This window comes from Heterocephalus glaber, unplaced genomic scaffold, assembly GCF_053883595.1.
Source record: "Heterocephalus glaber isolate CG9 unplaced genomic scaffold, H.glaber_assembly_v1.0 deba00000122, whole genome shotgun sequence".
Lineage (NCBI taxonomy): Eukaryota > Metazoa > Chordata > Mammalia > Rodentia > Bathyergidae > Heterocephalus > Heterocephalus glaber.
Window position 1 is genome coordinate 83757789 of NW_028258138.1, and position 27082 is coordinate 83784870.

At 42.2% G+C, this 27082-nt stretch overlaps 1 protein-coding gene and 1 long non-coding RNA gene across 9 annotated transcripts in view; one reads left to right on the plus strand and one right to left on the minus strand.

Moving 5' to 3' along the window:
* Positions 1-7509, minus strand: part of Ap4e1 (adaptor related protein complex 4 subunit epsilon 1) — a 53199-nt gene extending 45690 nt beyond the window's left edge. For 3 of the 8 annotated variants that reach the window (XR_002396294.2, XR_002396295.2, XM_021261222.2), the window contains exons 1-3: positions 7284-7509; positions 4985-5056; positions 596-719 (exon numbers count right to left, since the gene is read on the minus strand). Coding sequence is in view for 4 of the 8 variants with exons in the window: in XM_021261222.2 (XP_021116881.1) it covers positions 596-719; positions 4985-5056; positions 7284-7433 (346 nt within the window). In the remaining 4 variants the exon portion in view is untranslated. The remainder of the gene's footprint in view (positions 1-595; positions 720-4984; positions 5057-7283) is intronic. The other 5 variants (XM_021261218.2, XM_087180713.1, XM_087180705.1 and 2 more) reach the window with 3 other exon arrangements.
* On the plus strand, positions 6584-14978 carry LOC147830543 (uncharacterized). Its single transcript, XR_015438897.1, has 2 exons — positions 6584-7044; positions 13381-14978. It is a non-coding gene; the product is annotated as an uncharacterized LOC147830543 (long non-coding RNA).
* The last annotated feature ends 12104 nt before the right edge of the window (positions 14979-27082 follow it).

Consider the following 27082-nt stretch of genomic DNA (forward strand, 5'->3'; position numbering starts at 1 on the left):
GTGAAATCAAGAACAGGATATTTTAAATTACTCTAATCAATTTTAGTTTTTTATCTTATAAAGAAACATTTCTGGCCATTAAGCTGATGGAAAAAGCTGAACTTCTTAAAATCGGGTTTATTAAGGTATAATTTACATACAAGAAAATTCACTAATTTTAAGCATATAGCTCCATGAGTTTTGACAAATACATGTAATCATCTAAATACCTTTACAAGAGCAGGCGATTTTTCATCTCTACAACTCAAAAATGTTATATAAATCAGGAAAAGTAGTTTCATTTATAGTCTTTGGATTTCTGAAGTGTGACCTTCTAAAGGTTTGGAAATTATAATGCAGAGTTCTAAAAATATTCTCTATATTTGCCATCATTCATCTTCTTTTTTCCTTTGGTTTTTTGAGATAAGGTCTCGCTATGTAGTTCAGGCTGGCCTTGAACTCACAGCGATCCTACTGCCTCAGCCTCCCAAGTGCTGGGATTACAAGTGTGCACAACCATGCCCAGAACCATCATTCAATTTATACAGCAACTGGAACTTCAATGACAATATTAAAATATGAAAATCTTAAACACATAAACACATCCAGTACATACCTACTCTTTTTTCTAAGAGGTTTCCTTGTTGGGCTAGCTTGATTGCATGTATATAGCCAAAGGAAGCATCATATCCAAGCATTTCACAGTACATAAGTCTCACCATACATTCCTTCATCATTTTCTGGAAAACAAAATACCCAGCCACTATATAAACAAATAAAATTCTCCAATTTTTTTTTTTTAGTACGTGTTGCAATTTAACAGATAATTCTGGCACTGAAGAGAAAAATACATATTATAAATTAGTCACTCAATATCAGACTAAGTAGAAGTTGCTTCCAATCTTAATTACCAATAGTATTAATTTTGGTAAGATTATTTCAAATATTTTGGTGATAGTGAAAATAAATCAATTGTACCTATTTCTAATTCTATATGCCCACAGTATAAAATTGGTTACAATGTGATACATGTGGTCCTCATACAAAATTTCATCCACAGTGGCATCTAAAATTATATACAAGTGGGCCGAGGATTTAGCTCAGTGCCCACCTTGCAAGTGCATGGTCCTGAGTTGGATCCCCAGTACAAAAAAATTAATTAATTAAATAAAATTATATACAAGTGAAATATACTTTGTCAAATGAAAATACCCACAAAATTCTCACAAGTTGGCAACAATTTCTGTAATAAAAATATTTTTCACATTTAAAATCAAATTGCAAGCTAGACCTGCACCTGTAGCCCAGCACTTGGCAGACTGAGACAGGAGGATCATCATACAAGCCTGAACAACACAGCAAGACCCCATCTCAAACAAACAAAAATAAATAATATGGCACCTAGACTTTCTTCATAAATATTATTCCACATATATATAACAGTCTGCTTTATAAGTACTTCTTATTTAATGAACTCGGGGTGGGGCTAGTTAGCCTTCACTAGTCACAGTAAAATTGTGCACAACTTTACTTTCTTTCTCTTCTTTTCCCTTGTTTTTGCAACATTGGGGGTTGAATCTAGGGCCTTACAAATGCTAGGCAAGCACTCTACCACTGAGCTATACTCCCAGCCTAAGCTCTTTAAGTAACTCACAATTATCATGGACTCAGGGGCATGATTTCATTAAAAGTATAGTTACTCCAGTGATATTTAATTTCTTAGTGGGGTCTTTTCATATTTGCAAGACAAGCTAAAATTTTTTTTAATTACATAAATTTGTTTTATCAGTACAACATTTGCATTCTCAGAATTTGTAGCAAATTTTAGTCAGAAATAAAAATGCTTCAAAATAGTATCTAAAATTAAGAAGGGAATGGAATTAATATGAGAAAATGAAAAAAAAGAAACAAAGTCTTTGTAAATAGGGAGGGCAGGGGAAAGGGGAAAAAATAAGAACCAAGAGAGATTATGTAAAGGTGCATATTTCCAATGATGAATGTCATTATATTGTACACCTAAAATGTATCAATAAAAGGATATACAAAAAAAATTTTAATTATAATTAATATATATTACCAATGTTATCAGTGGAAAATGTCTTATTTTTATTTTGCATTTATTTGATAACTTATGACAGACCTTAATCATAAATAATCCCTTGTGCTTTCACCTGAAAAAGACTCACTTGATTCAGAATCTGGGCCTTTGACACTGGTGCCTAGAATGCACTCCTAGTCTCCACAAAAATCTGACTGCTTCTCTGTTATGACACATTCTTTGTTTTCCAAGAAGCCAGTGAAAATGTGAGCATAGGGTCTACATATATGGGGAAAAAAAAAGACACAAAAAGAAACATGCTCTGCAGAGCAGGTCTGGGCCAATTAAGAATAGGGAAAAAAAAAATCTAAAAATTAATTAGCATATTACAGAATTATTAAGTCAAAAAATATTTACAGTGTATAAGCATTTTAAAATTTAATAGTAATAGTAAAATTAAGTATTCAAAAGCAAGGATAGTTAGCACTGCACTGCACGTGTGTATGTGCACACGTGTGTAAACACAGAGCTTAAAAAGACACCATAGGAAAGTGTAGAATGAGACTCAATTGAGGTCACCTGTGCTTAAAGCAATAAAAGTTAATTAACACATTAATTAAGATTACTAAATACAGGAGCTGGGGAGATTGAGCTTCAGAGTACTTGCTTAGCTTTGTGCAAGGCCCTGAGTTCAATTCCTAGCACCACAAAAAAAGATTACTAAACACCAAGAAAGACTATGTCCCTCTTCAAAGGCTTCCGTGTTAATTAGAAAGCTAAGTGTTAATTTAAGCCATTAAGTTTCAATCTGGATTTAAAACATTATCTCAAGAGTTCTCCAAGTCATTATGAGCTTTAAGTAAAATTACTACATACATTATTATTCTCTTATTTTTAGAGAAAAAAAACTGCATTCCTGAACGTAGTAATTCTCCTTACAATTTTTCTAACAGTTTTCATACCATTCAAAGTCACCTTAGAGGGCCAGGGATTTAGCTCAGTGGTTTCGCCGCCTGCTGCACAAGTGCAAGAACCTGAGTTCGCTCCCCGGTATAAAAAAAATAAAAGAATAAAAGTCACCTTAGACAACTCTAAGAGGGATGCCCAGAGATGGAGGGCCATGATTATTATATAATCATTCTTCCAAGCCCTGGTTCCCTAACTTCTACCTATTAATCTTAGTTATATTCAATGCCAGATTTATGCCTTGTTGCAAGAAAAACTGTAGGGCTGAGGTGTAGTTCAGTAGCATAGTATTTGCTACTGAAAGCGTGCAGAAGGCCCTAGTCCCAACACTGGACGAAAGGAAAAGAAAGAGTATACCTAGTGATATCAAATACACAAAATGGAAATCTAACAAAAAGAAACTATTTGCTGAGTGCAACAGTGCACACTTCTAATTCCATCATTCTGACAGGCTAAGTCAGGGGCGGGTGGTCACAAGAGTCCAGACTTGGCACCTCAAAACATGAATAAATGAATGAAACCATTTATTTTTAACATTTCTATCAAATACATGAAGTACAAAAATTTCATACAGATACCCGGGCCGGGGATTTAGCTCAATGGCACCATGCCTGCCTTGCAAGCTCAGGGACCTGAGTTCAATTCCCCGTACCAAAAAAAGAAAAGAAAAAATTTTATACAGATATCTACAACTATACACACTAACATACACATACTAACCTACACAGAGATATCAGATTGATATCTTGAGTTTTATTGGTCCACATATTATGATGACCATAAAAGAAAATATATACATTCTCTCAGACTTTACAAATATTATTCATGTTCCTGATCATGTACTCATGCAAAATGATCACCTTGGCATTTTTATTAGGGGGAGGGAAAACATCCCCACAGTGACACAAAACATACTCACTAAAATGAAGCTTATTAAATGCTGGTTGGGAAAAACCTCATTTAAAAAAAAGGAAGCCAGGTGTGGTACAGCACTGTAATCCAAGCAACTCGAGAGGTTGAGGCAAGAGTATCAAAGCTCAAGACCAGCCTGGGCAATTCAGCAAGACCTTGTCTTAAATAAAATAAAAAGGGCTGGGGATGTAATCCAGAGCTCTCTGGATCCAACCCCCAGTACCACCAAGGAAAAAAAAGGTATTATACATTGTTTAGATGTACTGAATTATCACATTGTACCCAATAAAAATGTGCAATCATTAAAAGTAAAAAAATAGCAACCACAAAAACCCAGGTCTTAATTCCACTCTTTAATTCAACTATAGCCTCCAAATAGTGGCTATTCATTAGTAGTTGGTGAATGAATGCTGTTTAAAAAATCAAATTTTGGGGTCGGGGATTTAGCTCAGTGGTTCCAGCACCTGCCTTCCAAGTGCAAGGTCCCAAGTTCAATCCCCGGTACCAAAAAAAAAATTAAATTTTATCCAGTTCAAAAACAGGTAACTGGCCTTGATTTAACTGCTGTGCAGTACACTCAGTTTCACAGCAAGAAAAAAATTATTCTACCTGCCAGCCAACCTATACTCCAAAAGGTATACCACTAAAATTAAAGATCAACAATTCAGAGTCAGGGGGTGTAGCTCAGTGGCACAGTGTGAGTTTAGCATTCATGAAGCCCTGAGTTTGATCTCCACTTCCCCCAGCCTCCCCACAAAAAATGTGTATCAATTTCAGAAAGAAAATATTACGCTAAATGACACATACAAACCTTTCAGAGTATACAACACTAAAACAAGATGTGTACTGGAGTCCCAGGGGTGTACAGTCACATATGTGTGATTACCGTCACCTTTGTCCTGACTTTACACAGTCAGCGTCATCTCAGTCCACTGAAGCACCCAACGATAAAATCTAAGGTAATGTCTGCTACCACCTACAGCCAACTTTGACTTTGAGACACCTGAGAAACTATCAGTTAGCTGCCACTGTTGGTCACGGTGGGCCAGACTTCACATGCACATGTGTTGGCACCAACTGCAAACTTACCAGTGTCGTAGTAGGAGCAGAAACGGTTGCCTTCAAACTACTCAGTTCCTGCTGGATTAATTTCTCTTCTTCCTGAAAAGGTGAATGTATTTAAATGCTTGAATAACTGTCTTTTTAAACTGTAACAGTATTTAAAGGAGAAAAATAAAATACTACTTTCAATTAAAAAGGAACATTATTTTGAGATAAATATAATGTGCTGAAGATCTGCATCTCGCCAACCATCAGAATCACCCCTAGAGAGAGTATTTCGAGGCTAATCCACCACTCCTCTTTTCTTCACTCAGATACTGGCCCCTTGAAAAACTATTCACCAGAAAAATGCATCTAAAAAATTAAAAGCGGAAAGTAGAAAGAGATTCTCCGTGTCCGGGCCCAAGATAAATCTCATGTCTTCCTCTTAGAAATATGAAGTCTTCATGGAATTGAAAAATAGAGTAAGAAGACACAAATGAACAGTTTCTTTCCTTTCTTTGTTTTTGTTTGAGACAGAGTTTTGGTACATATTCCAGGCTGGCTTTAAATCACTACACAGCCCAGAGAGGCCTTGAATTTGCAATCCTCCTGCCTCAGCCTCTCAAGTAGCTGGAACTACAAGCATGCCCCACCACACTCTTTCTCTCTCATACACACCCCGATGTAGACATTTCCAGCCTTTCCATTATATTTCATCTCCTTAAACACTTAAAAATTGGCCCCATTTTATTGCTCCCTTTAAATACACACTGAATTAGCAGATATTATGGTTTACATCTAAAATGTCCCCAGCTGGGCATGGTGCCACACACATGTAATCCCACCACTTGGGAGGCGAAGACAGGACTGCCATGAGTTCAAAGCCAGCCTGGACTACATAGCAAGACCTTGTCTCAAAAAATAATAATAATAATTCTGTAATAATAATAAATAAATTAAATTAAATGTCCCCAAAGACGCATGTGTTTGGGAGGTGACTGGATCATGGGGCTCTACAGGAGACGGGGTTCGGCCAGGAGAGGTGGGTCACTAGACCCCTTCTCTATGCCCTTCTTGTCTTGGAGCAGGCCAACTATGAACTAAAAATGTGAGCCTGAATAAACTTCTCCTCCTTGAAATTGTGGGTGTCAGGTATTGGGTCTCAGCAACCAGGAAAGTGACTAAGATAACAGGTTTTCATGAGATGGTTAAGAACTACTAGTGAAGTAGTGCCACATTTGGATACACTACAATGTAAAGACTAAAAATGTATTTTTTTTGGCACTAGAAATTGAACCCAGGGCCTCTACCGTGGAAATACATCATCAGCTTTTGCTTCTCATTTTATTTTATTTCTTCAAACAAGGTCTTCCTAAATTGCCCAAGCTGGCCTGGAATTCTGGATTCTCCTGCCTCAGTCTCCCAAGTAGCTTGAATTACAGGTATTCACCTCCACACTGAGCCAAAAAAAAAAGTCATTCGCTATTTCATAAAAATGAGCTAAGGACAAAACCATGAGCAATATGAACTTTCACAAATAATGATTCTGCAATGTGTAGCAGGCCAACCCTCTCCAGAATAGCATCATCTGACATCAGCTTACAAAAACATTCTAACCCTTTATCATACTGTTTTTCTTTTCTCCTGACACTTCTATTGCCTTGTAGTCATGCTTATACTTAAGCCTCAAACGGATGCTGTTCTTTGGGAGAAGAGAATATGCCTTCCTCAGTGTCTAACACATAACCTTGCTCCATAAATATCTGTTGAACAAATTATGACACACTATGTGTTTTTAAGATATAAATTCCTTGAGGCTTTGAAACAGCATCTTATACAAACCGTGCAATTCCCAAAAGTCGGTGGAAAACAACTTCTCCCAGAACAGCTCATTTTCAAAGTCCATCTCAGGCAGAGACTTACTCAGCAAATTTTACACTCTGGGAGAATTTAAGTTTCTTTTTCTCTGCCCACCCCTTAGCCTAAGAACCTCTGACTCCCCTGAGGTGCGCACAGCAGGCTGGCTTGGTAGGATCTATCTAGATGTGTGCGTCCAGCTGATGGAGGGACCCAGAGGGAAGAACTGAACGGGGAAGAAACTGCAGGTGAGCAATGCCTGCCACTACCCACGAATTGAGTATTTACACACACTTGACACCTCCTGTAAGCTCACAGCAAGTATGAAATATGCTTGTCCACTTGAGCGCTGGGAAACACGGAGGGTCAAGGGGAAAGGAACCTGCTGCAGCCTCCCTGGGTCTGTCCAGGCAGGAAAAGGTCGCTTCCAGTCACACGGAAGGGAAGGCCTCCCCGCGCGGCCCCGGCCTCCCCGCCCCGCACCTACGTGCTTGGAGCTGAGGGCGGTGACGCCGCGGACCAGGCCGCCCAGGCGCGAGGAGAAGGGCGTCTTGGCCGCCGCGGGCCCGCCGCCCGGCTGGCTCTGGAGGAAGAGTCCCGGCAGCGCCGTCAGCGTCCTCTCCACGATGTCGCTCATCGCCGCCGCCCGCACACCCGAGCCGCCCCGTAGCACGCCCCGCCGCCGACGCCCTCACGGCCTCCGTAGGCGCTCGCGCGTTTTGAACCCGCAATGTTCCTGTACGCACGCATGCGCGAGCACGGCGCCGTCCCGGGCCGCCGAGTCCGCGGAAGCAATGGCGGCCGCGTGTGGGGTTTAGGGGCCTTCGAGGCTCGGCCCTGCGGTTTGGTGGCAGTCGGACCCCGCGCGAGGATGAGTCCTGAGCCCGTGGGCCTCGTTCTCCCAGCCTCGCTGTGGAGGACGCCTGCGAGGCCTCCCAGCTCCTTTCGGGTCTGACAGACACCTGTCGCCTGTCACAACACTCGTTCCTTTCCGCGGCCACTACGGAGATAGTGACCTCTAGCCGTAGGTTTTACCGCTCCTCCCTACAACAGAATCCAGTTCGGGGGCTCTCAGAATGTGGGTCGGCGACTTCAGAGGCCCGGAGCCCCTTCCAGGCCACCTGACGACAAAACTGAAGAATTGTACTTTGGTGTTCTCTGCCGAGTCACTCCTGTAATCCCAGCAATGTGGGAGTCTTAGGCAGGAGGATCAAAAGTTTCAGACCAGGGTGGACAACTTAGCGATTTAGCAAGACCCGTCTCAAAATAAAAAATGGGGAGCTAGGGATGTAAAGGCCCTGATTCAGACCTTGGCCTGGAAAAAAACAATATTTTCCATTTTCACTCTCGTTCTCTTGAGTGTACAAAGGACTTTAGGAGTTTTCGAGAAGTTAGATGAGATATTGAAATGGAAAGGAACAAAAGACAGCAGAGACCAACGGTCTCAAAGCTGGACAGAGACTGACCGCCTCAAGGCTGCCCAGTCTCTCGGAGCTTGCCCCTCCTGCTAAACCCAGGAAGGTCATGCTGAAACAACACCTACCTGTACCTCCCTATCTCCCTATGTCTTAAAGATAAACTGTAAAGAAAAAAAAAAGTTTAAAAAGCAACATTACCTCCACGTCCCTACCCTTTGCTGAGTTCTACTTTAACATTCTGCTTGCTCCCCCACTCTGGCTAAAGAACGGATATATATGAGAACAAACTTAGAAATGGGGCTCAGACTCTGGAAGGTGACTTCCACTAGGCCCACTAGCGATAATCTTTCCCTTCAATTCTCTGAGTGCTGCTCTCTTCCTTGGTCCGCGTGCCCTTCAAGTGCCATTTCAATATGGCTGCTCTCTCAGCTGACAAAAGATGTTTGAGTATTTTTTGTGCTTTCTGGAATTTACTTATATCTTATATTGGGGATTGAACCCAGGGCCTTGAGCATGTTAGGCAACTGCTGTACCACAGAGCTACATCCCCAGCCCAAGAATGCTTTTTAATTTATTAAAAACTTTTCCAAATACTAAACTCTTATCTAAAACTGATATTCTTTTAGAATTTAATATTTTACCCCAAAATAAGATTATTACCCCAAAATTGATTATGACTTTTTAGGGGAAGTTTGAAGATTTGCTTTCTAGCCTTCCCACATGGAAAGACTCTAGAAAAAATGATGCTAATAACATCAGGATCAGGGAATTGACTGACGCGGGAAGGGGAAGATCTAGTAAAACTGTTTCTAAGGGAAGTATGATAAAGGCTGCTTTCTTTCCCTGGCTTTGGAGATGTTGATCATTTGCCCTATTATATCTTATTCAACAGAATTTTTTCAAATACTGTACTGTTATGGTGCTACTTAAGTTGAGGCATCATTTTGAGACCAGCCAGATTTTTTTTTTTTTTTTTTTGGTACTGGGGATCTATCTCGGAACCTTGTGCTTTCGAGGCAGATGGCGGAACCACAGAGCTACATCCCCTGCCCGAGAGCAGCCACATTTTTAAAGGAAAGGGAATTTAATATTTTAAACACAGACATGATGAGTTTTGTAAAACCTCAAACTTTCTTGTTATCACTTTCCAAAGTAGAAATGAAAAACCTACTGAATCACCTTACTGCATAGTACATTATTGCAGCACATTGTCTAGAGAAGGGCATACAATATCTAGAAGACCAATAAAGCCTTGGACGTCGCTGAATGAATGCTTTCTGAATGAAAAATTGGTAAAAGAAATCATGGCAGTGTGATTTTCCAAAGATGCGGTAACTCGACAAGAATTTCTACAAACCTACAGTAACCAAGACAGTGCAGTATTGGCTTGAAGATAGACTTACACATGGAACAGAATTGGGAGTCCAGAAATAAACTCTTAGTGTATGGCCAGTTGAACTTTTATGCAGTAGCCAAAACACTTCTTTATAGAAAAGACAATCTTTTCAACAACTGGATTTTGATAGACAAAAAAAAGAAAAACTGAACTTATTCTTCACGCTGTATACAAATGTTCATAGCAGCATTATTCACAATAGTCAAAAGCTGGAAACAACCTAAAACACCCATCAACTAATGAATGGATAAATAAAATGTGGCTGTTGTCATTCGGCTCTCAAAAGGAATGAAGCACTGATACATAATATAAATAACAGTTGAACTTTGAAGACTATAGACTAAACCAAATTAGTCACAATAGGCAACATACGATTTCATTTGTATGAAATTACCAGAAAAGCAAATCAGTAGAGTCGAAAGCAGATCAGTAGTTGCTGACACTAGAACTGAAAATAAAGACTGACTGCAGATACTCAGGAGGAAACTGTCTATTCTAAAATTTTAATGTGACAATGATTGTGCAATGCTATAAACTACTCAAAATCTTTCACTTGCGACAGGTGAAGTTCTATGGAATATTAATGTATTTTATATTTCCATAAAACTAAAAATTAATTTCAGCAGTGCATGTTCATGCTGATTGTTTACACACACACCCCCCTCCCCCCGGGGCTTAGTGACCAGAAATGCAAGCAGAAATATAATTTGTTTAGAAAAAAAATTAATACATTGAGGAGGATCTGTAGGTGCTGGCCAGAGGGAAAAACTAAGAATAGCAAGAAGTTGTTCCAGAAGCCTTCCCACTGGAGAATGAGACTCCGGGGGCGGGCGGGGGGGGGGGGAGTGGTCAGGGAATGGTAGTGGTGGAGATTTAGGCAGCTTTACTGTATTTACTTATTTATTTTGGGGTTGTTTTTTTTTTAGATAGCCTTGCTGTAGTTCAAGTGGGCCTTGAACTCACTATGCATTCCAGTCTCACCTTGAATTCTCAAGGATCCTCCTGCCTCACCCTCCCAGGGCTGGGATTACAGGGCCACACAACTGAGGGCTAATTTACCAACTTTAGAAAACATAGTTCCACTCTTGTGCCCAAGAGGGCACCAGAGGACCAAGACCAAGAGGTGACTGGAGACATTCCCAGCTCCTGGCTGGGAATTCACTCTAAGTCTGACCCATGTTCGCAAACCAGGACACTACTTTGTTTCCTTTTATTTTCTTTCTTGAGAGAAGGAGGGAATTTACTTGAAGGTGGCTTCCTTTTAAGTCTGAAACTGTAGCAGCGAGAGCCAAGGGAGACTCTCCAGAGGAGAGGCAGCCAAAAGAAACACCCTAGAAGAGCTTTTTTCAGGATGACACATGCTATTTTCTTCCTCTCTTGTGGTGATTCGGATTCACATTTCACACAGCCCTTTTTCTGGGTTTTCTCCCCTCTGCCCTGACCTCTAGCTGACAGAGTGCATCTGCAATGTTTTCCCATCCCCACTCCCAGCCTTGGATCAGCCTGGTCAAAACTTCAGCTGGAAGAGGTCCATGGGTCAAGTTCTGGGTCAGTTCCTACCCAACACACACCTTTGCAAGGCAAATCCTTGCTCCTCCCAAAGTCCTCCAACCTGGCTTCTGTCTAACCTATTTCAAGCCACAGCCTGTGAAACAAAACTCCATTCTGTACCATGTATTTACATAGTCTGGTTGAGCTGCTTTTAAGATTTCTTTTCCCTAAGGAGCTTAATAAATAAGTAGAGGCAAACACAAACCCCCCTCCATACTTGGACAGAATTTTCCCACATGCACTCATTTTAAAACTCCAGTTCCCAGGAAATCTTTGTGATGACTTTTCCCCATAGTCTACCAGGTCAGGATAAGAAAAGGAGATAAACTCTAGAGAGAATAAGGAGGATCTTCCAGAAGAAAAGGAAGTACTTAGCATTTGATTAGGCCCTGATCCACAGCACTGTAGGAAGAGATCAGAAATGAATTAAGTTTAAAAAAATAATAATAATAGGGCCAGGGATTTAGCTCAGTGGTTCTGGCGCCTGCCTCGCAAGCACAAGGTCCCAAGTTCGATCCCCGGTACCAAAAAATAAATAATAATAATAATAATAATGTTCCAATCCAGGAGTGGTGGTCATGTCTGTAATCCCACTACTCTGGGAGGCTGAGACAAGAGGATCACAAATTTGAGCCCAGCCTGGGCAGCCTTTTGATTTAGCAAAACTTTGTCTCAAAAGTAAAAATAGATGTGCAAAGGACCTGAGTTCAGTCCTTGGTAACACACACACACACACACACACACACACACACAGAACATTCCATAAAGGTGATAATATCACTGGGAAATTGGCCCCTCACTCCTTGGTCCTCAGTTCCTTTATGTCCTTGATGAAAGATTTCAGCCAAGACACATAGGTGAAGTATAGGTAGACTTTATTGTAAAATGGACATAGAAGGTAGGCAGTGTCACAAAGATAATCTGGGCCAAGTGTGAGTTTGGACAGGTTTCTGTATACATTAAGAGTTATTCCTTGAGTTTGGGGAACTATGATGACAGACATTGTTTTATTTGACATTTCCCTCAGGAGTTACTTTGGAGTCTCATTATCTCAGAAGTGTCTTCTTTGTTCTTTTATGGGGGTCAGTGTTCTCTCCAGGGCCTTAATCATAGAAGAATCTACATCAGGTCTCAGCCCAGGGAGGGAGGGTCTTTAAAGAATGCTCCCCTTTCTGCTGTCATTGGATATAGGTCATGGTGCCCAGGAAGGCTGCCTGCCTTGCTTTGGAAATAGCCGGCCAGGGGGCCAGGTATTGGAAGGAATGTGCACAACGTGTGACCTTAATCTGTCACTGTGCTCTGTGCAGTGGCTTTAGTCTGAGACCAAACAAATGGTTATGAATGGACTCTGCATTGAAGTTTTTGTCTGTTAACTATAAAGGGCAGAGCACACTGTTTGAGACCCCCCCTCCCTTGTGCCTCAGGCCCGCTAATGTCTACCTACCTACCCACCACCCTGAGGCTACTACTGAGAATCATCAAGTCTTCAGAAACTGCAGAGCCTGTATCATACATCAGCACGAATGGTATCAGTAGTTCTTACATATTGCCCAGAGCACGTGTTGGAGAAAACCATTCTCTCCCTCTGTCAGGTCCATAAAATAGAAACTACCACTTCACAAGGTTTGTGAAGAGAACATTTAGGCTTCACCGGTACTTCCTCGACTTGGTCCCCCCACACACACCAGGAGAGATTAGTTGTCACCAATTCTCGGTCTGTTCTGCCTGCCCACAGGCCAGCCAGCATTCAGGAAGGGAGGGCAAGTGGAAAGCAAATCAGGTTTTAGCAACATAAGCTAACCAATCAGGCAAATGGCCCAACTCCCATCCAACTGGCCAATTCACAAAATGTAGGTACTGGGCAGGGATTTTCTTAGGAGGGAGTGCGGGACTGGGCAGGGAGGCTGTGCCAGGTTGTGCACCCTCCAGGGCTGTTCCTCTTGGTGCTATTCTGCTTTGTATAACCCCATTATCTCCATGCAAGTTAGTCACTCTTCTCTTACTTAAACAGCGGGACTAGCAAAGCTTTGGCCCATTCTGTGATCTTACTGGAAGCCCACCAGGTATTCTGGGTTCTGAAACACTGAAGATTACTGATCAGAAGGTCTGGGAACCGATGTTTCCCTGTAGTTCCCTTCTCCTGGGTAGCTGACTCTGGGAGTTAATATCTCAGCCACTTCAAGTGTTGTTTTGCTTTTTTGTTTTTTTCTTTCTTTTAGAAGTTGCAGTGCTTGGCGAGGAGGAAACAGCATGACTTTACAGCTGCAGTTTTGCAAGGTCAAGCTATTCTTAAGTAGAGTGGCAGAAGACAAATCAGCACAGCCATAAGCATCCCTGCAAGGTCCTGCGCACCCTCATCCTCTCATCCTGCACCCACCCTACCTCCAGAGTGCCCACCCCTGCTCCACAGAGGCCTGTGTCCACTTGGGAGGTCTGGCAGTGAGCCTCTGCCCGTGGTCTCCTGTCACCTGTTTTTTATGTTAATTTCCTGGTAGGTTCTGAATTGCCATTCATTCATTCATTTATTTATACAAGGTCTCGCTGCGTAGCCCAGGTGGGCCTCAAATTTACAGTGATCCTTCTCCCTCACCTCCCCCAAGTGCTGGGATTGCAGGCACATGCTACCACACCTGGCTCTAGGCAGGAGATTAGGGTGTGCCCAACTGGCTGACCAAGTGTGTGTAACGTCAATCACAGAGATCTGAGCCCATATGCAGAGCATAGTTCCCAGGCCCTGCACCTGGGACCAATCAGAAAGGCTATCTCCAGTTCTTCCACCACAAAATCAAGCAAGTTTTGGGTAGGGTGGCCTAGATCTGATGCGGCCTGAAGAATGAAGGGTACAAAAGACTTCTGCCATTAACCTCACTGGCCAGCTCTCATCTGCAGAATCTACTTCTTTCCTACCTTTAGTAAATGTAAAACCTCATTACCTTTTTCATGTGTCTTGCCCAACTCATTGTTCGGGACACCAAGGACCTGGAAAGAATCTACTAAACTCCAGAATTGGGTAACAGGTTCAAGAGGTTCAAGAATTTAAAAGAAGAGTCAAGGGCTTTATTTCTTGGTCTCTTCAAAGCCCCCAAATCAAAACTCAAAGTAGCTGTGAATCAAAAGAGTTTGAAAACCTGTGAGAATACAAGGAAATAGTCCTCCTAGGAGGTTAAATCATTGAATGCCCCAGGTGAAGGTTTAGCTTATCTGGCGAGAAAGGGAGCCACCTGTCCAGAAGAGAACACTATAGTGCCTGGAGGGTGAAGGAGGAGGAAGAGCCCAGAAGGGTGTTAAAGTCCCAGCTCTTAAAAGAAGCTCAGCCTTTACTGAGATGGAATAGGAAAAAGAAAAGTAAACAGAGAAAAGGAAAAAAACTACAAACTGTACTTTTAAGAAGACTGCAACTTCTGAGACGCAGCTGAAGTCACCCAAGGCGTCCATACCCGCATCCCTTGGTTCAATTTGGGCTCCTCCCCTTCCAGACTGTCGGACCCCAACTCCCCATGAACACTAAAGTCCACACATTGGCTTAATTGTCAAAGTAAAGGAAAGAACCTGATCCTAAGGTAAAGGGACAGGTTGAGGGAATCAAAAGAATGTTTAAATTACCTATCTTAAATAAACAGAACCGGCCCATCCCTGTAGTGGGCCAGGGCCACTTTTTCCAGGGGTTTTCATGCCTCAAGTGAAGCGTGAATGAGCCCAGCTCCTGAAAATAAGCCCCTCTCCCTCTCTCTCCTTCTCTCCCTCTCTCTCTCTCTCTCTCTCTCTCTCTCTCTCTCTCTCTCTCTCTCTCACACACACACACACACACACACACACACACACGTGATCTTATTTCTTTGAGTCCAAACCTTCTAATTTCTGCCTAGTAAACCCTTCCCATGGCCCTTCCTGACCAATCCTGGAAATTCTTTCTCCATGAGAGTCAGAGAAACTGTGAACCTATTCTATGTGCTGGGTGGGTTAAGTTCCTTATCTCAGCTTTGGGAACTTCTAAGACCCTGTCTAGTGACGTTTACCATTTTGAGACTTGGTTTCCTTATTCGTAAATAACACTATTTCTATCTACCCTTTGAGTACTGTGAGAATCACAATATGAATGATTTATACACTGAACATTAGAGCAGTAGAAATAGGAGAGAATGTGAAAAATGGTGAGGAGAAGGTAGTTTTTGTTTTGGTTGGGTTTGGTTTGAATTTAGTACTGGAAATTCAACCCTTGATCTTCACAATGAGCTACATCCCCAGCCCTTAAACTTATTTTTAAAATTTTGAGACAGGGTCTGGCTAAATTCCTGAAATACCTAGGCTGGACTTTTGGTTCTCTTGCCTCAGCCTCCCAGAGTGCTGGGATCACAGGTATGTACTACTACACCCAGTGGAAACTGCTATCTGAAGACACTGTGGGGTGGAGGTATTTTCCTCTTGCAGTTCCTCTCTACTCTCCATGCGGATGATTAGCCTGGGCCTTCACTAGTCCCTTTCCTTCCAGTCCGGTGAGTTTAATCAGTGCAGAGCGAAGGGTGGAATAGAGTGGAGGAGACCAGGCTGATAGGTCCCCAGAGCCCGCCGTGCTGGGGCGCCTGTCTCTGTGGGTCCACAGCCTGTGTCAAACTGGCTCCCGCACCAGCAGCTTGGTCGCCCAGGGAAGCTGGGAAATACAATTCCCCAGTGCTGCCCAACCTTCTGAGGCAGGGGCTGGGGGAAGGGGGGGAGTGAGGAGTCCTGGTGAGTCTCGTGCACACTAACATCTGGGCCACAACCCCACGGAAATACTGCATTTTCTTTCCTCCTGGGACTAACCCAGCATGGTGCCCAATCCCCTGTGGCCGCTCCAAAACTCTGTTTATCTTAGCTCTGTAAATAGTCTTCTTTATTATACTTTCCCCAAATTATCCACTGTGAGTTTGCCATGATTTCCTGCAGCATTCTGAGGTTGTACCAAGGAGTTCTTTGGATCTCAAAAGTAAGACAAGTGACTGTTCTGTGTTCTGCTGGGAGAGAGACAGCCCACCGACCGAGGAGGAGAGAAACATCCCTCATCAATGGGAAACCCAAACAAAGTGGTCTAGTTGGACATCATCATGGGCTGCAAACTTCCCACATCCTTGAGGCAGAAGCTCCCAAGGGGTATGTGTGTGAGGAGATGCCCATTTGGTGAACTGAAAAATGATGTAACATCCTTAGGAGACAGATGACTAAAACCTGAGGTTTCGTGTGGGCTTGGGCTGTCAGTTTCTGCCAAGGCCTTCAGTTAGAAGAGGAAAACTGCTAAAATAAGTTGCTACTTACAAAAGGAAGCTACTATTGTTTTCTTTCCTTTGATTAAGCCCAAACCTATAGTGAACTAAATTCATACTCAATTTTCATCCAGTATAGAAGTTGTATGGGCCACAACAAAACTTCTAGCAGCTTAGAGGATAAACAAGTTCAAAGGATTGGACTGACTTGAAGGCACAATGCCCAAGACACAGAGAGAGTGTTCTGGGTGTTTGTTTCCTCTGGTTTCTGGTCAAAAGACTCTCCTTGTTTTCAGGGCAGAAATACAAGGGGTAATTTAAAAATATGGTGAATGTTTAATTTTAAATTTTTTATTATAGTAAAAGACACATTGCCATTAATTCCTCTCAAAATCCTCCCCCTCACTTGGAACCCATTTATCCCATCCTTCTCACCACTTCTCTCTCTCTCTTTGTTTTTTTTTTGAGACAGGGTCACAATTGGGTTCAGTTCTGGCTGGCTTTGAACTCACTATGTAGCCCAGGCTGGCCTCAAACTTTCGGCAATCTTCCTGCCCCAGCCTCCCAAGTGCTGGGATCACAGGCATATACTACCATGCCCAGCACTCGCCGCTTTCTGAAGCAGTTCAGGAAGTCCTCTTTCATGAGTGTTTGCAAGGTGTGATCAAAATTACAGTGAATGCTGCTGCTGCTGAGTGACATCCAATGGAAAGGCAGACTCAGAAAAACATGACAGTGTGTCCTTGTCCACTTTATTCACCAGATATGGCACCATGCAACTTCTGGCTATTCCCTATAGTCAAAATGACTAGAAAAAGGAAACATTTTAAATTGTTTCAGGACATCGAAGCAGTCATGATAGTGCAACTAAAGACACTACCAGGGGCCGGGGATTTAGCTCAGTGGTGCCACCGCCTGCCTCGCAAGCACAAGGTCCCCCCCAAAAAAGATGACACTACCAGTCCCACTTCAGAAAGTGGCAGATCCGGAAGTGCATCCCGTGGAATAGAGGTCACAGCGCCATGCTGGAAGAAGCCTGGAAGAGGAGGAAGAGGAAAGAAAACAAGTTGAAAGTGGCTGTTATTCAGGATCTGTTGACATTTGGGGATGTGGCCATAGAATTCTTCCAGGAGGAGTGAGACTACCTGGCCCCTGCTCAGAGGACTTTATACAGCGACATGATGTTGGAGAACTACAGGAACCTGGTCTCCCTGGGAATCTCCTTTCGACCTGAGTGTTTTCTTCATGTTGGAGCAAGGAGGAGAACCCTGGAGTGTGCATGACCACATGAAAGTATCCAGGAACTCAAATGGGAGGGAAGTGTCAAAAGTGTGAACACAGATTCCTCTCCTAAATGTGCCATCAAGAATTTCCACCAAAAAGGAAGAGTCATACTGGAGAAATGTTCCAGACAGCAGTGTTGGAAAGATATAAAATCCACGACATTCAAGAATTGTGCTTTAAAGAAATCCAGACAAATGACTAAGTGTCACAGCAGACAGGTTAGACTTGACACATGCTTTACTATGCATCAGACAATCCGTTCTCGAGAGAAACGGTTTCCATGTGTTACAGGTGGCAAGGTCTTCAATAAGAAATCAAACCTTAGAAGTCATCAGGGAATGCATACTGGAGAGAAACTATACAAATGTAATGAATGTGGAAAAGTCTTCAGTAAAAAGTCATACTTAACAAACCATCAAAGAATACATACTGGAGAGAAACCTTTCAAATGTAATGAATGTGACAAGGTCTTCAATCAGAAATCAAACTTTACTCGTCATCAGATTATTCATACTGGTGAGAAACCTTACAAATGTAATGAATGTGGCAAGATATTCAGTCTCAAGTCATACCTAGAAAATCATCAGAGAATCCATTCCGGGGAGAAAGCTTACAAATGTAGTGAATGTTGGCAAGGTCTTCAGTCAAAAGTCAAACCTAGCAAATCATCAGAGAATCCATCTTGGAGAGAAATATTTTCAATGTAATGAATGTGGTAAGGTCTTTAAAGTCTCACAATTGCTACCTTGTACAACATCTGATAATTCATGCTAGAGAAAAACCTTATAAATGTAGTGAATGTGGCAAAGTCTTCAGGCACAAGTCATACCTAGCAAATCATCAGAGAATCCATACTGAAGAGAAACCTTACAAATGCAGTGAATGTGGTAAAGTGTTCAGTCGTAGGTCATTTCTAGCAAAGCATCAAACAATCCACACTGGAGAGAAACTTTACAAATATGATAAATGTCATAAAGTATTCAGTTGTAATTCATACCTTGCAAAACATCTGATAATTCACACTGTAGAGAAACCTTAACAAATGCAATGAGGTGTTCAGTCGCAATCCCCGCCTTGCACATCATAGTAGCATTCACGCTGGAGAGAAACCTTACACATATAATGAATGTGGCAAAGTGTTCAGTCTAAACTCATTCCTAGTACATCATCTGAGATTTCATACTTGAGAGAAACCATAGTAATATAATGAATGTGCCTTAACACTTTATGCACCAGAGAACTCACAGAGGTGAGAAATCTTACAGATTCAATGAGTATACACGCTTTAGCATGTAAGCCTAACTAAGCATGTAATACATACTAGAAAAAAAATATGGCAAGGGCTTCGTGATAATTCCTAACTTGGAATTCCTTGGAGATTTCATCCTGGAGAGAAAGCTGATGAATGAGGCAGAAGCCTTCATGCAGTGTTCAAGCCATACAAAACATTGGACAATTCCAACTGGGAAGATAATTTTCATGTAGAATAAATGAGAGAAGCCTTGAGTTATCATTTAACCACAAATAACCATAAGCTAATGCACAGTGGAGAGAAACCTTGCCAATACAATGCCTGAAGGGGAAAATATGACATTAGTATTCACTAAAAAATTCAAACTGCAAAAAAGCCTCACAAATGAAGTGAGGGTCGCAAATTTTTTAATATGCACTCAGGACTCAGAACACATCAAAATATATCCTCAAGAGACCCTTAGATAAATATAAGTAGTTTGGCAAATCCTATCTTCAGTGCTCACACTTCAGCACATATTAGATAACCCATACTGGAGAAAAACCATAGAAATGAGATGAATGTGCAGATTCACACCATGCATAACACAGGAGAATTTGTATATGACTGATAAGATGTAGGAAGGGTGACAAAACCTTCCAATGAAGTCAAGCAATAATCAAGATCCCAATCCAGACCAAAGAGCAACAGTTATAAAAAACATAACGCACGCACAACAGAGACTTGCAAGCCTGAAAATTCACTAGACATCAAACTTCTCTTTGCGGAAGCCAAGCAAAGTTAATGGGCATGCTAAGGCTTTTTTTCCAAGCTTCAAAACTGGAATAGAAAGTTGAACTGGAGAGCAACCTTACATATGTAATGAATATTCTGAGTTTTTGTCAAGTGTTAATTTTGTTCTTATAAAAGGATTTGTTCTGGAGTGAAACTAGACAAATGCAGTGAGCTTAGGAAGTTCATTTTTACCAGGCATGGTGGTGCATTCCTCTAACCCCAGCACTTTGGAAGCTAAGTCAGGAAGATAGCCACAAGTTCAAGGCTGGCCTGGGCTACATAGTTAAAGGCCAGTCTGAAGTGACCCTATCTCAAACAAAAAACTCATTCTTAAAAGTTGTGTCCTCAGGATTCACCAAAGAATTACTATTGCAAAGAACTTACAAATGTAAATCTGTGGTAAATTAACCAAATCTCAGTGTACTCCATTTCATGGAATTTATATGAAGAACAAGTCAGTCTCTACCCAAGGTGAAACCTGTGTCTTACATACTGCAGAATACTGTAACAACAAGTTAAACTATGTTAACATTCATGATATATGTCAAAGATGCAAGGACATTTGTAAATGGCCAGGTACTTTCAGGTTATAAAATACGCTGTTCTTTGTGATATCTTTGGAAAGGCAACCTATATTTGAACTTTAACCTCAACTTTGAAATGTTTTGATAATACTTTTCATACAGGCTTCTCATGGTGCTGTCTAAAAAGGCATCAGTAAAACGAAAGGCCTTACCTCATGAAATAAGAACACTCCTGACCATGTTGCTTGGAACAAGGACCCCGCCTTTCAAAATTAAATATTGTTTGCATTAAAGAATAAAAAAAAGAGAAAATGGCAAAAGCTGGGCTTGGTGGCACATGCCTGTGATCCCAGCACTCAGGAAGCTGAGGCAGGAGGATCTCCATGAGTTTGAGGGCAGCCTGAGCAACATAGTGGATTCAAGGCTAGCCTGAACTAATAGCAAGACCTTGTCTCAAAAAACTAAAAAAAGAAAAGAAAAAGTGGCAAAAACGATGGGATAAGAGTGTTCAAAGCAAATGGGATTATTTTGAGTAGATTCATGACGATCTCTTTTACTGTAATTTACATTTTTAAAAATTTAAGCATTCATTGTACACCTTGTAGCCCACAGAGGTTGGGACAGTGCCTGGAGGAGAAAGTGAGGACCCTGCCCCAGCAGGTCCTGTCCTTTGGAAATGTGGAGTCTGGAACCAGGGGAAGAAAGGGATGTGGGAACATTGACCCAAGTTTTTCTCCCCTTTGTGGACCGAGTCCCTTTCTTTGCATTCAGTTTTCACAGTAGCATCTCTTGTCTCCACCTAACAGTTTATTAACTTAGCCAGTATGAGCTAGCCCCTAAGAAATGGTGAGGCAGCTTACCATCTGGCTTGTCCTCTGATGCACTTCTTTAAAACACTTTCTCTGCCCACTACACTTGGAAACCTGGCATCCTCAGGCTGTAACCTGTCTGTTACACCCCATCCCAGGAACAGCCTTCCCAGGTTTTCCCTCTTTGGGCTTTTTCAGAACCCACTCTGAATTTATGGGGGCAGGGTCCTGTCCCTCAGGCCTGACTGTTCTTGGGGGATTATCTACTTAGCTGGGACAGGCAAAAGCTTGATGCTGGCAGCCCTCTTCCGAAAGGCATTTCAGGGCAGAAGGCCTTGCCACTTACCAGCTGTGTGACTCCAAGAAGGAAAATACTAACAATCATGGATTTGGGGGATTAAGAGGGATGCTCTCTCACTGAGATAGATCCATCTTTTACAGTATTTCATTTTCTACGGAAAATAATCTCTGCCATGTATTGGGCACCTTCAGTGGGCTTGGCATGTTGAAACCCTTATCCCTGATCCTAAAAGCAATCCCACAAGGTAGTTAGCATGGGAGTCCCATTTTGCAGATGCAGAAACTGAGCCTCGGTAGAAGGACACAACTAACCCAAGCAAGGGACAGAGACAGGGTTCATGCCCAGTTTCAGTGCGTCCTGAAGGCAGTGCTCATTCCACCTTGCTGTGTGACTTTGGGATCTTATTCTTATCCAATAACTGAAATATGAAAAACTTCTGTCTTTCTCTGAGTCCCACTCCCTGAACACCTCCACACTGTCTCACCAGGTAGGACCAGTAAAACCCACTTCGTACCCTCCTCCGGATATTTGAAGACTAAAAACCACTCTAACCTTTGTGGACTCTTTCAGCCTTCCCTCCTATGAAGATTTAAAATCCCTTAACGACCATGGTGGCTCCTATAGTGGTCACTCATTCAAAACAAGAGGGTTAGAACCCTTAGCAGCAGAGCTCTCCCTTGGAAAGCTCTCGCTCGGCCTGGTGGACTGAGTGGTCAGAAGATAATACGGCGACTCGGACCAAGTGCTGAGATGAAAGCAAGCCTCGGGCGTAAGCCCCTCCCGTCCCTCCCCACACCCGGCCTGGTCTTCTCTCTCCTCTGACTCTGAAGGCCTTCCGAGAGGCCACAGGAAGTGCTCCTGTCCAGCTGCACCTGAGAACGCATCGTCCTAGACACCACACAGGTGCTCCTAGAAGACCCACCCGGCTCGCTTCTACGGGAAGGACATTCCTGAGGTACTCACGTCGCTGCCCGGCCCCCCGTCCGCATCCTCAGACCCTCATGCAGACCGGATCTCTCACCCTGACGGCGCGGGCCTCTCCTGGAACTCACCTGCTGCCTCTGGACAACACCTGACCTGGTCCACACTCGTCTCCATGCTGTCCTTGCCTGGTGAATTCCTCCACTGCCAGCGTCGCCGGCCCTCCATGTCTCCTGGAATAATCCCCCTTCAGTTTGTCCGTCTCATAAAATAGAGCAAAGTACACATACAGAAAAAGTGCAGCCTGGGCTCATATCTGCCATCCTCTTGCCTCAGTCTCCGAGAGTGCTGGGACTGCGGATGTGGACACCACCACCCCCCCGCCCCGCCCCGCCCCGCCCCGCCCCGCCCGGCTAGTTTCCTCAGTTTTGAAGTAAAGATATTGGACTATTGATTTTCCCAGTTTTGCCTATCTTAACTTCTCTGATTTATGATAGATTTTCACCTAACAAGGCTCTTCAGCGACCTGTTCTAAGGGCTTGACTAACAAAAGTCACAGTAATTTTTTAAAAATCGGTGCGTTCCAGTTTATGTGATTTCATCTCATCTCCTCCATAACCCTGTAAGGCAAGGTGAGCATTTACGGCTCTGTGTGAGAGGTGCTTGCACGAGGAGACACCCCTGCAAAGTGAGTCCTCAGGTGGCCTCCTCTCCTTCCAGGTCTGCTCGACAAGGGAGCGGTCAGGCTTGGGCCCCAGCCGCTGCAGTTCCCCGCCCGGTCACTAGGTGGCTGTGTGGCTGCATCTGGAGTGGAGGGAGAGGAAAACAAACAACTCAGTCCCAAAGCCAGGGTCTCCCTAAGGGGGCTGATCTTTGGATTTTTCCTGGGAGCCTTTCCAGATATCAAATAGTAAGGAGGCCCTGAGTATTAGACTTTAAAAAAAAAGGCTAGTGATTAAACCATGACACCTCAGAATTAACCTCACTCTCCATTTGCTCTGAGTGTTCCTGGGCTTGGTAAATGCACTGGGACTCAGGTTAAAGATGATGCGTACTCTATTCCTGGATCAGTTAAAATAATGACCATCATATTTTATTTTCCATCTTGTGACTTTTTCATCTCATTCTTCTCTTCCTTCTCCCTCATCTATCACAAACCAATTTTTTGATGGGCCCATGATTGAAGCACGTTGACTTAAAATGTAAACTTAGGCCAGGGATTTAGCTCAGTGGTTCCGGCACCTGCCTGGCAAGCTCAAGGACCCAAGTTCGATCCCCGATACCAAAAAAAAAAAAAGTAAACTTAGCTGGACACGGTGGCACTGGAGGATCGCCACAAATTTGAGGCCAGCCTGAACTACATTAAAAAAAAAAAAAAAAGTAAAGGAAATTTACAGGAAGGTAGTAGCTTTCCTATTTTGTTTTGTTTTGTTTTTTGCTTAAATTCTTTTATTGGTACATTTTAGGTATACAGTACATTTACATTTGTCACTGGGTGCTTGTACCTGTATGTGATGTATCTTGGTTCTTATTTTTTCCCCATTCCCTGTGTGCCCTTCACCCCCTCCACCCTTCCCTATTTACATAGATTTCATTCCATTTTTTTCTTTTCTCATAATTTTTCCTTTCCCTTCTTTCCTTTCCCCTTCCCCTCCCACTTCCCCTACCCCTTTGGACCTTTCCTTTCTATTTCAAATTATCAATTATTTGTTTTACTCTTTTTAATCCTTATTTACACTTTCAGTTTCTCACACTAGAGAAACTATTCGGTATTTACACATGTGTGTCCTATGTATTTCACTTAAGAGTGTGGCCTAAATATGTATCCATTTAGCTATAAATGTCTCTAGCTTCTCGTTCTTTATGGCTGAGTAGTACTCCATTTTATAAAAAAACTACATCTTCTGTATCCAGTTTCCAGTTGATGGGCACTTGGGTTGTTTCCAAGCTTTAGCTATTGCAAACGGTGCTGCTTTAAACATGGGTGCACATATATCGCTGTGGTATGAGTCTTTTCATTCTTTTGGGAAGATCCCCAGCAGGGGAATAGCTGGGTCAAATGGGACCTCTAGTCCTAATTCTTTGATGTATCTCCATATTGATTTCCACAGTGGTTGCACCAGTCTGCACTCCCACCAACAATGGAGAAGGGTTCCTTTCTCTCCACACCCCCGCCAGCATTTGTTATTGGTTGATTTCCTGATAGCAGCCATTCTTTCTGGGGTGAGGTGGAATCTCATTGTTGTTTGCATCTCTCGAATGACCAGTGATGTTGAACATTTTTTCATATGTTTATTTGCTGCTTTTACTTCTTTGTCTGAGAAATGTCTGTTCATTTCAGATGCCCATTTTTTAATTGGGTCTTTGAATTTGGGAGGTCTGATTTTTTTTCAGTTCTTTATATATTCTAGATAGTAGTCTTTTGTCTGAGGTACAGCTGCTAAAAGATTTTTCCCACATTGTAGGTTGTCTCTTAGCTCTGTTGGTGATTTCTCTTGCAGTGCAGAAGCTTTTTAATAAGATGAGATCCCAGTTGTTGATTCTTTGTGCTAGCTCCCGTGCTACTGAGGATTTGTTCATAAAGTCTTTTCCTATGCCAATATCTTCAAGAGTTCTACCTAACTTATCTTCCAGCAAGTTTAGTGTTTCTGTCTTAATATTTAAATCTTTAATCCACTTTGATCTTAGTTTAGTGCATGGTGATAGGTATGGGTCTAGTTTTTTGTTTGTTTGGTGTTTTTTTTTGTTTTTGGTACCGGGGATCGAACTTGGGTCCTTGTGCTTGCTCAGCAGGTGGCGAAACCACTGAGCTAAATCCCCAGCCCTGTATGGGTCTAGTTTTAATCTTTGGCAAGTTGAAATCCAGTTTTTCCAACACCATTTATTAAATAGGCTATCTTTCCTCCAATGAGGGTTGTTGGCTCCTTTGTCAAAGATGAGGTGGCTGAGTGTGTCTGTAGTTGTTTCTGCATCTTCTAATCTATTCCACTGATCCTCAGGTCTGTTTCTTTGCCAGTACCATGCTGTTTTTATCACAGTAGCTTTGTAGTATAGTTTCAAGTTGGGGTAGCTCTCCTGTTTTAAAGGACACTGAACTTACTGTTTTATGAAGGAAAATACTGTTATACATATTTCAAGAACATTTAGAAACTTCAACATCAAATCAGATCAAGGTCCATACAAATATGAATTCTGACCTTGACAACTGTGCCTACCATAGTGACGTTGGTGTATATGCGTCCAGATATTCTTCCTAAGTGTATGTGAACATATATTTCTTCTTTTTAAAAAGAAACACTAACATTTTAAAATAATCTTTAAAACTTTATTATAAAAAAGGATTTGATTAAACCACAACACCTCAGAATTAACCTCCCTCCACTTCTCTGACTTTGAATATCCATAGATTTTGGTAAAGTTTATTTAGACCTCTCTCTGAATCCTTAAATGTTACTGACATTTCTGCCACAAAGATATCCATACCAGTTCCTATCACTTTCTCTTATCCTTTGGAATTGCCCATTTGCTGACTGACCTTAGGTTTTATCTTGAGGTTGATTTATGACTTTTCAAACACACCTCACTCTTTTCTGTTATCATTACTACTCTTGGCTTCCAGCCCCATTGCCTTTAGGCGGATTACCACACTTCACTGTTCTTCTTCCTGTTATCTTCATGGTGGCTCTATGACGCCCGTTATGTTCATTCTTTAGTGCTCATAATGCCCTTGTGGGACTAAAAACAGAAAAGCAGAGAATAAATAAATAGCTGTTCGGGAGACCACAGAGAACAATTTCGACCACCTGTTAGCATTATATATGGATAAAATTAAATAATAAACACGAAGGCACTTTGAAAATGTAAAAGTATGCCATGCAAATGTAAATGGATATGACTTTGGATGGAAATCAGGAACTGCCAAAATAGTGGCTTGTTAGGAATCACCAGCTGTTTGGAGTTAGATCTGAGGAACAGTGTGAAGACACACAATAGCATCATGTCTTAAACTTGTTAAGTACATTTTACACTGCTTACTTGTAAGTGTTCTGGCTGCTATTGTGACTCTTCCCACTGTCAGTGACACAGCAACAGAAGAATGCACTTTCATGGGGGCCCAGACCATCTAATAAATATCAGGGACATGAATCAGCACAAAGCCTTAAAAGTGGCTGCTTTGACGAGACAGAGCCGGTGTGATGTGGCTCTGCTATTAGCTTGGCTGTAAAGTTGACTATTAACTTAGTAATTAATTGGAGCCTCCTACCCTGAACCAAAGGAGCATTCAGTCCTGCACGATAGAGAGCAAGCTGTTCCTGGGGGCGTTAAAAAGCTGGTGCTAACGGAGCAATGACTAAACACAGCCTACTTACGTCAGACTTTTAGAGGCAGTAGGCATGGGAACTACTTACAGAGTTGTGTCTGACCCTTAGCTCTCTCTATGACTTTGGCCATATATTTTAGCCTCTCTGAGCCTCAGTTTCTCCCACTATATAATGAGAGTAACATTGTCGTTTTTTATTTCATAGAAGTACAAGGATTCCCAGGCATGGTGGCACAGGCCTGTAATTCCACCACTCAGGAGGCTGAGGCAGGAGGATAGCTGCAAGTTCAAGGCCAGCCTTTGCTACATAGTGAGTTCAAGGTCAGCCGGAACTGCATAGCAAGACCCTGTCTCAAAAAAAAAAGTACAAGGATTAAATTAGATCATATGTAGGAAAGAGCTTTGGAGACATCAGTACTACAGGGATACTAGCTACAAAACAAGCACAACTATCGTATCTTACCAAAAAGAAAGCTGAGGCACCAAGAAACTTAATAA